Source organism: Lynx rufus, unplaced genomic scaffold (genome assembly GCF_022079265.1).
Source record: "Lynx rufus isolate CCGP_SWC_20201006 ecotype Redwood Valley unplaced genomic scaffold, mLynRuf1.p SCAF_5, whole genome shotgun sequence".
Lineage (NCBI taxonomy): Eukaryota > Metazoa > Chordata > Mammalia > Carnivora > Felidae > Lynx > Lynx rufus.
The window spans coordinates 491785-508192 of record NW_025814867.1 but is presented as its reverse complement, the minus strand read 5'-3'; the positions used below and the strand labels follow the sequence as shown (position 1 = coordinate 508192).

Sequence of the window (16408 nt, the reverse complement as noted above, 5' to 3'; positions counted from 1 at the left end):
TCAGTTGGTTAAGCAAGTGTCTGACTTCGGCTCAGGTCATGATCTTGCGGTTCATGAGTTGGAGCCCCGTGTCCTACTCTGTGCTTACAGTTCAGAGCCTGGAGCCTGCTTCAGATTCTGTGTGTTATGTGTCTGTTTCTGCCCCTCCCCTGGTCACACTCTGTCTCTCTCAAAAATAATAAACATTAAAAAAAATAATAATAAAAATAAATAAATAAATAAAATCTCAACCCCAGAAGGATCCTCAGCCTCATTTATATAACAAACAACGTATGTATAGGCATGTTTCCTTAAGGCACATGGACAACTTCTACCTACCCTACATATGACAAGGCTTCCCTATCTAAATATGCAACTTAACCCTAAATGAAAGGAACCCATTCACCCGTGTTCTTGGAGTCATGGCTTTGGAAGCCACTCCCCACTATCTCCTTATTTGCTGCAAATGAACTTTTCTTTGCGTGACAACTCAACCTGGTGCAGTTTCTGGCTCACCAAGTAGCAAACTCAAGGTTGGTTTGGTTACATAAGGACAGAGGCATGAATACAATTTAGGAGGCTGATGCCGTAGGTCAAATTCTGAGAGCCAGGCCCAAAGTAATGGCAAAGAGCAGAGAGTGGCTGACAAACACAGGAAGTAGAATCCAGCAGATGTAATGAATGTGGCTGTGGCGAATGAAGTGGAAAGAAGTGGTCTCTGATCGTTTCTAGATTCTTGGCTTACACAAATGGGTGGACAGTGGCACATCCACCAACCCAGGAGGAGGAAGCTTGTCGAGGAAGGATTAAGCTCAGTTTTGCACATCTGGAGCTTGAGGTGTCTATACGGTATGTGGGTGACTATATTGAGAAGGCTGAAGGAACGGGACCCCAGAGGACGGGACGGTTAGAAGCCACTGGCTGACACTCATCTTTGCCAGTGGCTAGGCAGGAGGGGGCAGCACGTGAGAGAAAGGGCCCCCAGTGGCTGCTGGAGGTTCCGGCCTAGGAAGGCGACTCGGGCCACAGACCCAAGCAATGAGGCCCTCATGCGTAGTCCGCACCTGCTTGGGGCACTTCCGCCCGTTGGGCCCCGCCCGTCCTGCCCAGGGGGTAGCGCGGGCCCCACTTCCGCTTCCGCCTCCGCCCCCGGATCCAGACTGCAGGCGGCACGGAGCGGGGCGGAGGGCGGTAGGAGCTCCGCGGCGGGAGCGGCCTTCGCGCGGCTGGTGGGCTCCTGTGAGTGGGTGCGGCAGGCCTCGGTGGGCCTTGGCCGTGGACTGGGCTGGCCGCCTAGGGCGGATGCGGCCGCCGCTGCCCTCGGGCCCCGCGGCGGCCCCCGGGCGTGAAGGCGACTCGCGAGGCCTGAGGAAGCGAGGCCGGCGGCCAGGGCCAGGCGAAGCGGGAAGTTGTGGCCCTGAGGCCACGGGACGCGAGGAGAGCAGGCAGAAGAGGAGAATGGTGGCCCGAGCGTCTGGGAGAGAAGAGGTGGAAAGTGACAAGTCGGGTGAGGGTGAGGCGTATGGGACTGGGAAGGCCGCCGTGAGGCGGCGGGAGAAGGGCCAGGGTAGGCGGGGCTGGGGGGGCTTCGGGCCCGGCAGACCCTCAGGGCTTAGAAGCAGCGAAGGAGGCGGAGCTCCCCTTGCAGCCGGGAGGACCAGTAAGAGAGGCCTCCTAGATCACTCGCATTCTAGCGTTTGCATCTCAGCCTGCCCCCCTGTTGTTTCCCACTAGTGTGTAGCTTGAATTTGCATTGAGCTTTACCGATGCACGTGATTGACCGGAAGCCCTTGGTCAGAATTACTTTCAGAGGAATTCCTATTAGTGGTCCATTTTGGCTACTGTGAAGTGATGTTGATGCTAGCGATTATTCAGCTGGTTTGGAATTTATACGGGTTTGTATGGAGTTCCTTAGCGGAAATTAGGTTTTTCATTTGAAAACAGAAGTATATTCCCATACAGCTAGCTATTCAGGGAAATAAATGTGGATGGCTTCACAGTTTTTTATTTTAAGTGGTGTTGCTTTTTCCTCCTCAATATAAACATCTTTTCTGGTATGTTTTGTTGTTTTGATCAGCCAAGGAAAAAAGAAAAGTCACTGAAGCTTCAAGTCATGATCCACAGCCAGGGATTGACCTGGTAAGAAAGGAATCATTAACCAGTTTGGAATCTTTCCAAACAGTGGAGTGCAGTGAATTTCAAAGTATGGCTTTCTTGCAGTCTTTGGGTAAGGAGAGTTTGGTAGAAGGTATTAAAAGAAGAATTCAAATTAAAAAACTTAAAAGCTTAGAGAGCCCACCTCTCAAAATAACTGACAGTAAGGCTACACAAAATATTAAGGTTGAATTCCAAGATGAACTGTACAAGAATACTCCACAATATTCTTGTAACAGCTTGTCACCTGGAGTAGAAAATAATTCCATTTTAAAATTACATGATTACAATTTTTTCCCCCATTCCAAGGGTTGTAATGATGGAAATAACCTTGCATATAAACCTCATGGTGGATGTATGCACGTTCCAGAAAATTCCTCAAAGTTAAAGAAAGAAAACCTCAGGAGTCTTGCAGATAAGAGTGACACAAATAATATTCCCCAGCTCTTACAGACTGAAGAAAACTTAATGGGAGTAAATAGGTTATTATTTGAAGAAGCTGATTTACACCAAAGTAAAATTAATGGCTTGCTTTCCTGCCTTCAAAATGAAAAAAATAAATATTCAATAGAGGAGAACAATATTGGGAGAAAACCCAGGAAAAGGATGAAAGTGTCTGAAAAAGGAGATGAAATGGTTATTGAGATGAACTGCTGTAATGTGTATAACAAATCTGAATTGGTGTTACAAGACAACCAAACAGGTGCTGAGGGCAAAGGAGCAGAGACTTTAGTGGCCAAAAAAAGTCCTTTAAAAGTTTTGAGAAAAGTAAACCATAATACACTCTCCCCAATGGATCATTTATTAAGTCTTCCAGAAATAGGAAAAAAAACAAGTCCTGAACATCATGTAAATGCTATGTTTCAGAAAACCCTTGAGCCACTTGTGGAAGAAGAAACAAAGAACACTCCAGAGCCCTTAGGATTTAAAGGCATGGAGCCGGAAGAGTATTTTAAGTCAATGCAAAGCTCAGTAGTGAAATTATCTAGTGATTGCCATCTTACTGAAAAGAGATCTTCACAGGAAGACTTGAGAAATGAAGCTGAAGAATCGAAGTCAGGCTGTCACAGAACAATACCGATGACTGGTAAAAGAACTTGGCCTTGTTATTCATGTGCTAGAATATCTGCCCAGTGTTGGAAAAAGTCTTCCTTGCCAGATTCAAATAACTTTCTTCCTGGGTCTCAGCAAAGTTTTAGGCAAGATGATTTTCTTAAACACCAAACAAATCAAACTCACTTAATTGATTCTAAATTATCATTACAGAGTACCATAACAAAACCAAATGGTGAATCTTCAAGCAAAGAAAAATTGAATTCTAATTTAAATTGTTTGTCTTCAGTCTCTGCAGTAGAGCCTACTTTGACGATTATAAAGGAACCTACAATGGATGATGGTAAAAAGATGAAGTCAGAGGAATGGAGCAGAAGTGGGTCAGAGGTAGTTTCTAATACTGATGAAGATACTCCGCTAACTAATGTGACTCAAAACCTAACAGGAAGTAAAAAAAAAGATAGAGGGAATTTAACAAAACTTAATTTGACAGTGGCTTCACAGGATGGCCAGGAAGCAAATAACTCTCTAGGCAAAACGATTCATCGAAAAGCATGCATTGCTAAGCAAACACTTGTGGTTCCAGACTTGGTTAAAATATTGAACACAGGAAGACTGACTAATTTTAAAATTCCATTACTTAAGAATAAAACAGAAAAAAGAAAAGAAATAAATGCCAGGTCATCAGAGAGAGATGCATATAGTCCCCTAGAACTTCTTGACAATTTATCTGGAGCAGAGGTAAGACAAAGTAGGAGTAAAGAAAATGTCTCCACAGTAACATCGGGACCTCAGTCTTTGAGTATACAAAATAGTGTAACTCCAGTGCAAGCTGATTCTGACTCATGCACGTGTAAGAATTCCTGTGGTGTTTCTCCAAACTTTTTAAAGGAAAGCAATGATACTAAACCATCTAACTGCATCTCTGAACCAGGCAATATTATTTCTAATAAGGAAGCTGTTTCTCTCACAATTGAAAGAAATAGTTTTTCTTGTGATCTTGGGTGTATGGAGAAAAGTTGTGCCTTCTCTAATAAACAAGAAACATTCAAACCAGTTTTCTCTGAAGTTAGTGGTAGAGAAATGACTAAGAACTTTTCAGAAATTAAAATGGGGTTTCCAGATATTCTGAAAGCATATGAAGATGATGTCCTCTTAATTGATGTCATTCAAGATGACCCAGATCTCTTTGGGGTCTCCAATGAAGGGGAGCTCTCATTTACTTCAGAGGTCCCTATGATAAGCCAGGAGCCCATTGTTGCTGAAGAGCACCAATCAACAGACTCTAAGCACGTGGAACTTCCAGAAAAAAAAGAAACAAGCGATGACTTGAGGTATGCATGTTAAAGTATGCCTTTTGGTGCAGATTATTGTTGGGGGTTTCAAAAGCACTTTCTGCTCTTAGGTATCACTGACTTATTCAGTGATCATTGAAACTCCATTATGTTTTTAATACAGTTATTTACTAAATGTAATATAACACATTACTGCTGAAACCTGGAAATGTCATTATGCTAAAATTTAGAGTCAAAATAAAGCAATTCTATTTTGGATATTATGGGCACGTTAGCAGTTCAGAATTTAAAATGGTGATTTGTAAATTACTGACACTGATGCTTTCAAAAGTCAATTAAATTTATTTTCCTATGTTCTTAAATTATTACAAATATGCAGATATACTTTTATTTCAGCCAAGTTACTAAGAACAGTACTGTATATTTTAACCCATTTTCTGTGTCTTCCTTGTTAGATAAAAAATTCATTTTTCAAGGAACACAGAAACCTTGGAAAGGTTTATTTGACATATTTAGGACTTGAGAGTAGAATCAAAAGTTAAACCACTTTTCAGAAGAAAATGGCGTAAAATTTTTCTGATGGTTCTACTTTTAAGGTGATGGTTTTAAATGATGGTTTAGCCCCCAAAGAGGGCAATTTTGCCTAAGGCAACTGTAAATGGAACCAAGTAGTAACCTTCATGCTCAGGAATTTGATCTATTCTGGTTGATCCAAATTTTATTTTATGTTATGTCATATTTTACTAAACTTTTATGATTCTTCAAGCTCTAATCTATATGTTACAACACTTGAATAATGCAATGTTTTGTGAACAGACTCAAAAGGAAACATGAAAACCCTTTCCACTAAGATTCAGTGTTACATTACTTAAATCTCTTTGGTATTTATACATTTTACTTAGTTATTTTTGTGATACATTCTTGATGTTTTTAGTGTTTCAAGAACTTTTTTTTAAATTTTTTTTTATTTTAAAAAAAAATTTTTTTTTCAACGTTTATTTATTTTTTGGGACAGAGAGAGACAGAGCATGAACGGGGGAGGGGCAGAGAGAGACACACACCCAGAATCAGAAACAGGCTCCAGGCTCTGAGCCATCAGCCCAGAGCCTGACGCGGGGCTCGAACTCACGGACCGCAAGATCGTGACCTGGCTGAAGTCGGACGCTTAACCGACTACGCCACCCAGGCGCCCCTAAATTCTTTTTTTTAATGTTTATTATTGAGAGACAGACACAGAGCATGAGCAGGGGAGGGTTAGAGAGAGGGGGGAGACAGAATCCGAAGCATGCTCCAGGCTCCGAGCTGTCCGTACAGAGCCCAGCGCGGGGCTCGAACTCACAAACTGCGAGATCATGACCTGAGCCAAAGTCGGTCGCCCAACCAGCTGAGCCACCCAAGCGCCCCTCGGGAACTTTTAACTTATCAAATCGAGTACTTTCTGTTTGCCAAATGGAAGACTAAGCTTTATTATGTATTTTTAGCAGTATAATGAGATAGGATGATAGTTTGCCCATTTCAAAGATGGAAAAATAAAGATGACAAGTTGTCATTTGTCTAGGGTCACACTGCTAATAACATCTGGCTATGAACTGAGGCCTGTCTTACTTTAGAATTAGTGCTAAAAAAAGAAAAAATTTAATGATTGAGAACTTGACCTTTATAGTCTTTATCGTTTTTTAATCTTCTTGCCACCTATCAGCTATGGGACCTTTTAGGCAAATTATTTTACCTTATCTGTTAAAGGGGAAGATACTTGCTTCTGGATTGTGTGGGTTAAATCAAAGAGGAGATTTTGGTTTTAGCATGGCACTGAGTGAGGAGTAAGGGTTCAAAAGGAGGTAGTTAATGAAGGTGATTTTAACTTTTGGTATACCACACTTCTTTTGAGGAATACAAAGGGAAATTAGAGCAAATCCTGCATTTAAATAGAGCAGACATCTCCGTTAGCTAATATGATGTTGACAGTAAGCTACCACCAAAGGTAGAAAGAAATGTGAATTGTTAGGAAGTTTGTTTTCTTTTTTTTAGAATAATGGCTGATTTTGAAAAAAGTGATACATGTTCATTACATTAAAAGTATAAAAGGGGGGTAATCCTACCATCCAAAATAACAAATCAATTGCTAACAATTTGTAGTCATCATTTCAGACATCTATTTAGGCATATACATAGACATATTTTAGAAAAATTATATTGTTATTTTTTAGTAAAAATATTTTTATTTATTCTTGATTGAGGGGAAGGGGAACTAAAATGAAACTAAAGGGATTGCTGAAACAATATACTTCTGTATCACAAGAGATTAGTTTCGAAAAGTCTCTCTCTAAAGTTAATAAGAAATGTTATTTAATAGCTTGAATTTTATCATGACTTTTAAAAATTATGTTCTAACTTCAGACAGCAGCATTTGCTTTCCAAACATGAAAGATGAGCATAACTGTACACTTTGGCTTTTCTACCAGTGTTGCCCCCAACTTTTGTGTTTTAAAAAAATGTTTTATATTGTTAAGCTTTGTGTCATTTACATTCTCTTCAATAATCTGAATTCCCAAAGACTCTCTTAGTTATATATTTAAATTGATTCAGTCCCTACCATTATGCTTTGTACTTTCCTCTGCTTTGGCTATTTTGATTCATTTCTTAGTTGGATAGATTTCAGAGCAGTTTTCTTCAAGAAGAGTTCATGATTGCTGTGTTCTTTAAGATCTTGGATACATAAGAACAACTGTTGTGTAGGCAAATTGGGTATAAAATTTTCAGTTGATGTTTTTCCTTTTTACAACTGTATGGTCATTCCAGCCTGCTTTCTGACTTCGTTGTGAAGTCTGAAGCCAAACCTAATTCTCCCATCATTCCTCTCTCAACTGCCACTGCTGCCTTTTCCTCCTAGCCCTCCCCCCACTCCTCCTTCTCCCTTTCCACCTCGTCTTCCTCCTATCCGCTATCAGTTGTTTCTCTTACTTTCTGTCTTGGGATTGGTAATTATGTGTCAGTTTTTCCTGGACAAGGTGAACCGTTTTGGTTTGCAGTATCAAATTTACTTCAGATAATTTTTCTGATTGTCTTTGAACCTCATTTCCCTTTATTTCAGAAGTGCCAATTATACTTTTATTGGCTTTTTTTTTCATATCTCCTTCTGAAATTTTGGTCTTCAAGTAAACTTGAAAATTTCCTCAGTTGTTATTTATTGCATTGTATTGTATTTTTTTTATTTGATTTTACTTTTTTAGAGAAAGTGTGAGCCAGGGAGAGGGGCAGAGGGAGGGAGAAAGAGAGAGACAAGGAAAGAGAGAGAGGGAGAGCAAATCTTTTTTTTTTCTTCCAAGTTTTTATTTTTTTTTATTTTTTATTATTTTTTTTTCAATATATGAAATTTATTGTCGAATTGGTTTCCATACAACACCCAGTGCTCATCCCAAAAGGTGCCCTCCTCAATACCCATCACCCACCCTCCCTCCCTCCCACCCCCCATCAACCCTCAGTTTGTTCCCAGTTTTTAACAGTCTCTTATGCTTTGGCTCAGGAGAGCAAATCTTAAGCAGGCTTCATGCTCAGTGCAAACCCGAACTTGTGGCTCATTCCCATGACACTGGGATCATGACTTGAGCTGATATCAAGAGTCAGACACTCAACTAACTGAGCCACTCGGGTGTCCCCTCAGTAGTTATTTTAATATTTTTTCTGCAATAGAAATACCCGTTTTATAATCATCCACAGTGCTAGGATCAACCTTAACGGGGAAAAATGGAGGTATGATAAACAGAGGGTCTGCTAATAGTTGGACAGAAAGTTGTTAATGATTCTAGAACTAAATGAAGCTTAAAATATAATTTCAAATTTCAAAACTGTCCCTTTTATCAACCAGTTGCTGGTTCATATACTACTTTTTCCTCTAAGACACTAAGAGGTTGAAGCCTGTTAGACCCTGTTTGTATTTTACAGGAACAGAACTAAAGGATGGGAGGGTTAGGGGGCGTCTGACTGGCTCAGTCAGTTAAGTGGTCAACTTAGGCTCAGGTAATGATCTCGTGATTCATGGGTTCAAGCCTTGCGTCAGGCGCTGCTGTGCTGACAGCTCAGAGGCTGGAGTTTGCTTCAGATTCTGTGTCTCCCTTTCTCTCTCTGCCCCTCTCCCACTCTTACTCTGTCTCTCAAAAAATAAACACTAAAAAAAGGTTTTTTAAAAAATAATTAAAAAAAAAAGTATGGGAGGGTTAGGGCAGATACTGTCAGAAGCTCTGGACTGCTTCTTACTGTTAAAACATAGTCAAGCCTGAATTGATTCAGTTATTGGAGGAAGTGTTCTCAGACTTGGTTAGGGAGAATTTGTAAGATGTGTAAGTTATGTTAGAATGCTTATTCATTTTTGATCTCTACAATGGATAGAGTTCATATTAAAACCCAAATTATCAGAAGCATATTGGAACTAATCCACTAACACTTGAACTGATGAGCTTGGTAATGCATAATTTTTGACAATGATAAAACTTTTGAATTAGCCTGTAAATACATTAGCCTGAGATTGTCTATAATAGTGCTGACCTAGAACGTAGGATTATCTTCAATCACAATTTTATTATATTCTAAAATATAAGTTGAGTGATATTATACAGTGGATCATTGAGATTTTAAGAATCTGCCAAGCATTCGAGGGAATTGCTGTGTAGGTATGAAGGAAAAATCAATGTGCCTGAAACAAAAATACATAAACTGAAGTACTAAGAATACTAGTAGTTTAGAAAAGAGGGATGAAAAGGTATCTTGGAAAAGTCAGAATTTGTACTGATCCTTGAAATTTGGGTTGATTTAGATTTAACAAAGGGGAAGAAGGAAAAAAATTGGTGGGGGAAGAAAATTAATGAAGAAAAGGTAGGCATAAGGTAAAGGTAAATATGAATATGGTTGTAGAGGGCAGATTATGAAGCATTTCCTGACTCTTTCAGGCAGAGTTAGGAGCCCTTTCTGTTCCCATAGCACCTTTTCCTATCACAATTATGGCACTGATGTTATGATAGTAATAACTTACATGTCTCTTGCCTATTAAACTGTTGGACTTCTTGAGGGTAGGAAGTTCCCATGTCTCATTTACCTTTGCAAGCCCAGTCCCTCATACTTTGAGGGAAGGGAGAGAATTAAACTTTAAATTTCTATCATAGTAGGCTGTGCCTCAAGCATCTAGATTAGAATATACGTAAATGAAGACAGTGAATCCTTTCTTTCTAAAGCAAATAGATGTTGATGAGTACTGGGAAATAAAACTGGATAAATAGGGTGATGCCAGATTAAGATGGTTGGAAAGTTGAGCCTCAGAAATTGAAGTCACCAGGACAGGACTAATGCTGGTGATCAATGAGGACCAGATACACCACCTTTGCAAATTGGATTTAAATCCATAAAGAGCATTGTACCTTCTGGAGCTGGTAATAATAAACACAAACTTCTAGAGGGAAAAATGCCTGACACCAAGGTTGTTCAGATGATTCAGAAGACATTCTTTCTCTCCCTGTATATTTAGATTCTGTAGCCTTTTAGGAAGCTTACCTTGCTCCATTCTGCCTTTCCACTGAATATCTGAGACACTCTATAGTGCAAAATTTTACACTGAATTATCAGAACTGATATTTGGTGTCTGCCCTGTGCTAGATACATCACTTACATTATTTTATTTAGTAGAATAATTCTGAGGTTGAAACTGGCCCTTTTTATTTTAATTCTTTTTTAAGTCCAGTTGACATACAATGTTGTATTAGTTTCAGGTATACAGTGTAGTGACTCACTATCTCTGTACCTTATGCTATGCTCACCACAAGTTTAACTAGCGTCTGTCACCTTACAATAGTATTACAATATCATTGACTATATTTCCTTTGCTGTGCCTTTTCTTCCCATGAATTTTTCACTCCATAACTAGAATCCTGTATCTCCTATTCTCCTTAACCCACTTTTTCCATTCCCATACCTCCCTTCCCTGTAGCAATCATCAGTTCATTCTTTATAGGTTTCATTCTGCTTTTTGTTTATTCATTTGTTTTTTAGATTCCACATATGAGTGAAATCATATAGTATTTGTCTTCCTCAGTCTGACTGATTTCATTTAGCATAATACCCTGTAGGTCCATCCATGTTGTTGCAAATAGTATGACCTCTTCCTTTTTTTTTTTTTTTTTTTTTAGTGCTATGTAATATTCCTGTGTGTATACACTACATCTTTATCCGTTCATCTATCGATGGACACTTAGGGTGCTTCCTTATCTTGGCTAATGTAAGTAATGCTACAGTAAACATAGAGGTGCATATATTGGTATTTTCATTTTCTTTCAGTAGTACAATTATTGAGTCATAATGTACTTCTATTTTTAATTTTTTGAGGAACCTCCATACTATCTTCCGCAGTGGTTGCACCAACATTGTACAAGCGTTCCTTTTTCTCTACATCCTCACTAACACTTGTTATTTCTTGTGTTACTTATTTTAGCCATTCTGACAGGTATGAAGTGATTTTGATTTGCATCTTTCTGATGATTAGTGGTATTGAGCATCTTTTCATGTGTTCATTGGCCATCTCTGAGTCTTCTTAGGAAAAATGTCTGTTCAGTTTCCCCAAAACTAGCCCTCCTTAAAATTGAATCAAAGTGTTTAATTTTCCAAAGGACACACAGCTAGTAAGTTAGTAAGGCCTGGATCTGAACCCAGGGTAGCTTGCTCTGAAGTTTGCTCCTCAGCCCAAAACAGCCTGCTAGAACAGGGCCATTTTGGTTATTTGTAAGACTTTAATTTGATTACTCTACAGGTTGCCACAGAACATTAATCTACTTTTGATCTCTTTTCTCCGTCATTTCCTCTCTAAAGTGGCGGTGGGGCAGTTTGAAGAAGTGTCATTCTTATTTTTACTTTTTTCTCTTTTGGGTCACATAAACCATTGTTTTTTTTGTCTTTGCCAGAATATATGATATTGTACTTTATGGAATACTCATTTGTAGTAGCAAGAGACCTAGCACCTCACACCAGGGCATCAGGCCAGGCAACCTCTGTCCCAATGAATTGGATACTATAATATTTCTCTGCTTTTGGCCACTGCTATCTACAGAATAATTGCCTCAGTAAATTTGTAGCAGCCCTATTTAGAAACAGTATGTGAATGTGTAAATAAGTGAACACTGACCTCAAGTCAGCTAGTTAACATCTTAGAAGAAAGCAATAACATTTTGAATTTTTCTTGGGCATAGTTTTCAGACTTGTTCTGGTAGTAATAATTCTAGAGCAGTCCTGCTCAACTTTTTGTCAGTTACCCATAGCAAAGGTACATTTTGCATTACAATCCAGTACATACTTGTGAGTGTGTGAAACAGATTTATAAAAACAATATTTTCCCTACTATAAGAGATGTAGTATCATATTTTGTATTAAATTTTGTTTTATAAAAAAAAAAAAAAAAAACAAGTCCTGGGTGGAACCCATTAAACTTCATCACTCCCTTACAAAATGCTGTGGTTGGAGGATAAACTTGATGTAACCCGTGTCGTTCTTCAGAAACCTCTTTTACTCCCCTCTCCTTCCCTCTCCTTGTTGCTCAAATCTCTTTTGCTTCTCTGTACTTCTATAGCTTCACTCAAGTCTGTTCGTTTCTCTCCTTTCCTCATCCTCCCCTTCATTTTTGAACCTTCCCACTCCATCAAGGGAGAGCTGTACCTTTTCATTACAGCAGTACAAAACTGTAAAATATTTATGTGCATTACAGTGTTGCTTTATTATTTTTTTTAGTTTAGATGAATTTAATTTCTTTGTGTTTCTCATCTTCAAAACAAAATTAAATTACTTCTAACAAGAGCAGCATGTACAATTTTACCTTCCTGTGAGCTACTTATTCATAGTAAAAAGTTTCTCATGTTTATAAGCTATACCAGCAATATTAAAAATACTATTTTAATATGGTACTTTGAAATTGAAATTAAAGCAGTATACTTGCTATATTAGAGCCTGTTTATGGTTTTTGTTTTGTTTGCAGATATAACCTCCTATGTGTCTGGAGCTATACCTATGTGAGAATGTAACTTTCAGGATAATTAGAAACTGCAAAAACATCCTTCAGTTCTTGTGTATTTATTGAGTCACTTAATCGTATTCAATCGTATTCATGCTATTACTTGAATCTCTCACAGTTTTTCCTTCCTCTCATTTCTCACTGCTGCTATCTTATTCATCTTTCTCCTAGATTATTGTAATGAGCTCCTGGCTAATTCTCCCTGAACTCTCTGTTTATCCTCCTCCGTAGTGATAGTCTGTAATAGAAATTGATCTGCCAGTGACTGCTTACATTGCTTCAGTGGCTTTCTGCCCACCTGAGGATAGAGTCTAAATTGCTTGGCATGTCTTTTTAAGGCTCTTTAGTGGATTGCATCCATTCTCTCTTTGACAAATATGGTTTTGGGGGGCGGGGGGAGAGGGGGGAAAGGGTAATAACAGATATGCACAGCAAGCAGCTCGTGGTTTCTACAGTATGTCATGTACTTGAGTCCTTTTGCATTATGTTACTTTATCTGCAAGTCCCTTTCTTTTTATTCAGCTATCCTTCAAGTCTCATCTGAGATGGTACTCTAGGAATTTGTTCTAGCAGTTTTCTTGGCACTTATCTCAGTGTATTACGTCTGCTTGTATGTGAGCCTCCCATATACTGGGAGTTCCTAGACAGAAGAGAGGCATCTTCATTTGGGTCTCCCTGTGGTGCCTGGCTACGAAGATGTCAGGTGCTGAGTATATATGGAGGGCAACAAGACACGTCTGGGCCTTGTCCTCCCTAAGCTTTTGATCCACCAAGAGAGGCAGATATTTAAGCAAGTACAGTAAACTATAATAGAAGTGTGAGATGTTAAGGACTTCCTTTCAAAATGGTATTTAAGATGAACACTAAAGGAATTACCAAGAATTAGCCAGTTGGTGAAGAAAAGTAAATAGAATTTTGTTATAGGAGTAATAGCCTGTATAAAGGCCCACAGGGAAAGGTATGCCACAACTGAGAAACAGAGATAATGTTCCATGGCTTAGGGTTCATATGGCAAGAAATAAAGCTACAAAATGTGCAGAAAGCTCAGTCATTACATTACATCCTTTACAAATAGGATGACCATAGAATCTGTCTTCTGAACTGCAAAACTTTTGAGAGTGAAGTGAGGAGCTTTTAATAATTTAAGCCAAGACAACAGGACTAAACAGACCACCCTAGATAAACTGGAAGTCATGGTGAGTTTGAACTTTATCCTAACAGCATATAGGGATTCACCAAAGGACTTTTAAATAGACCAGATTTACATTTTAAAAATCATTGTAGCTCTGGTGTGGCGGGGAGCTATTGTAATAATGAGGCCAAAGGACGTGATGACTTCAAACAGAAGTGGATGTGGATTTGGGAGAGATTTAGGAAGTGAAGGTTGATTAATCTGATTGATTAATCATAGGTAGGAGTTAAGAATGATACCTGATTTCTTTCTTATTTCAGAGAAGGACATGACCGTTCTCAGATATGAATGGGCAGGATTGGGGATGTGTTCTGCTCATGATGTCAAATTGTATGAGCCTTCTGTTCATATTATTATTTTTTCCATTCTTTAAACTATATGTTTCCAGTTGTTTTAGGTCTTATGTCAGGGAGCAAATACTTCCTGTTTTCCAAAGACTTTAAAGAATGATGTATAAAATACTTTGTCTAGTTTTTCTCTTTCTTGAGTAGGAAGTAATCTTGAACCAGTGAGCGGTTGTAGAGCTGTAGGCTAGGTTTAATAAAACGAATTTATTAAATGAAAAAAGTGGTGGGATTATGGGCGTTTATTATATTTTATTCTTTTATATATTTCTAAATATTTAAAAATGGAGAAATGTTTAGCCATTTGTCACTCATATAAATGTAGTTTTCATTTGTTGAGTCTATGCTATTGGTTTTAAAAACACTTCATTTAATCCTCACAATAACTTCATGGATAGGTGATATTCCCATTTTACAGATATGGTAAGACTGAAAGAAATAATGTTGCCATAGTTGACACAGTTAAGCGGCAGAACGATATTTGAACCTAGGTTGATCTAACTCTGATCTCTATACCCTTAACCTTTAGACCATATGTGGTCTTTAGAGACTACAAAAAAAGATTCAAACAGCTGTCAAACTGTCTTCCTTTTTACATTGTCAGTAAGCTGTACATACATAAACTTCAGAGTAGAAGTTAAACATCTTCTAGTATGGGTGTAATAGTTTAGAACTGTTAGAACTGTCATCGGGTTCTCCCTGAGTAGCAGTTTGAATGGCAGCACTCCCTAACAGTTGTGGCTTATGTGTGTGATTAAAAGAAACAAATGAGGAATCTACTTGGGTGTGCTGGGTTTCTGAACCTCCAGTGTAATACTCTGTCCTTGGAGAACTTGAGCTGATCCTCACCAGCTACTAAAGCTGGTAATATATAATGTTTAGAGAAGTGGATCTGTGTAGAATCCTTTATAATGTTCAAGCTCTGTTTGCTTTATAATAGAGAACTTCCTGTACCGGATTCAGGATTGATGAAGTCAGAGGTCTGTGCTTCCTTGTCAGCAGGTAAAATTTGACGTTTTCAAAATATGTATATTGAAGTATCATTTTGTGTCTCTATTCAGGCCTAGCCAAAATGAATTCATTAAAATAGGAAGCTTCTCATTCTAGAGTTTGTTAAAACATGTTTTATAGTTTGTCAGTTTTCCTCAGTTTTATTGCTTGGTTGACAGATGAGATTGAGAGATTTTCCATTTGATTATTTAGTAAGCAACTTTGTTCAGCTTTATCTACAAAAGAGAGGATCATTGACCTTAGAAATTTTGTGGCATTATTTTTAAATGGAAGTATGTATTTAAACTTTATTACATTTTAAATCTGAATCCTTTTTATAATTTTTTGTAATTTACAGTTAATCATAAGTTTGAATACCTGGGTCTTCACAGGAAATATTTTGAAAGTTAATTGTACTTTAAAGTTTTAAAAACATATTTAAAATAACTGGATGTAATCAAGAAACATTCTTAAATTTATCTTGATATATCTCAGTTTGTCTTAGTGCCATTCTTTTTATATCTAATATAATGGAGTTATTTTGAAAGAAGGAGGAATAATTGTATAGTTTGCTGAAAACTACTTCATGTTTGTCACATTGGACTTTAAAAGAGTCTGAATTCTAACTCATTTTTAGAACAATCTTTGAATAACTTAGTTATTTCACTGTTTGAAGTTTCTACAGTTGAATGTTCTTTCTTTTCAGCAAATGAGATAAAACATGATTCCAAAGGTGAAAACATTTCCCTAGGGGAAATTACTAATGAGACCTCTGAAAGTGAAAATCTGGAAGACTTCAGTGAACACATAAAAAGTTCAGACTTGGATGAAAAGGTACAAGAGACTCTTGCATTTTCTTATTTCCTGGTCTAAACAGTGGTAATGCAGAATTTCATCTTAACAATGCTGTCAGTAGTTCAGACTTGGATGAAAAGGTACTGTGGGAATCTTCTGCATTTTCTTATTTCTTGGTCTAAATAATTATAATACAGAAATTCATCATAACAGTGTGGTCAGGTGACAAGTGTAACGCCTTTTTATTGAGGAAAAGAATTGCATCATTCTGCTCCTAAGGATATATTGTTTGATGCTTTACATAAGCACACTATTTACAAGTTTCACATGTCTGGGAAAATAAGGTGTTTAATTATTATTTAGTTTTTCTGTTTGTTTTTTTTAGTGTCCTGAAGTTGGTCTCAAACCTACATAAGTCTCTAAATTATTACTTATTTTTCTGCCTCATTAAACACAAAGTTCTGAATATCACTTGATCTTTAAAATTTAAGAATATCCTAGTGCTCAAGGGCTATGAATGCACACAGCAGTTATTTAACCACAGATCCAGAAGGCATATTGGAGT

General features: G+C 38.0%; 1 protein-coding gene across 1 annotated transcript in view; it reads left to right on the top strand.

Moving 5' to 3' along the window:
- The first annotated feature begins 1281 nt into the window (after positions 1-1281).
- TOPAZ1 (testis and ovary specific TOPAZ 1) overlaps positions 1282-16408 on the top strand; it is a 101001-nt gene continuing 85874 nt past the window's right edge. Inside the window, exons 1-4 of the mRNA XM_047100321.1 lie at positions 1282-1492; positions 2057-4520; positions 14999-15060; positions 15755-15882. Of these exons, the coding sequence (XP_046956277.1) occupies positions 1282-1492; positions 2057-4520; positions 14999-15060; positions 15755-15882 (2865 nt within the window). The remainder of the gene's footprint in view (positions 1493-2056; positions 4521-14998; positions 15061-15754; positions 15883-16408) is intronic.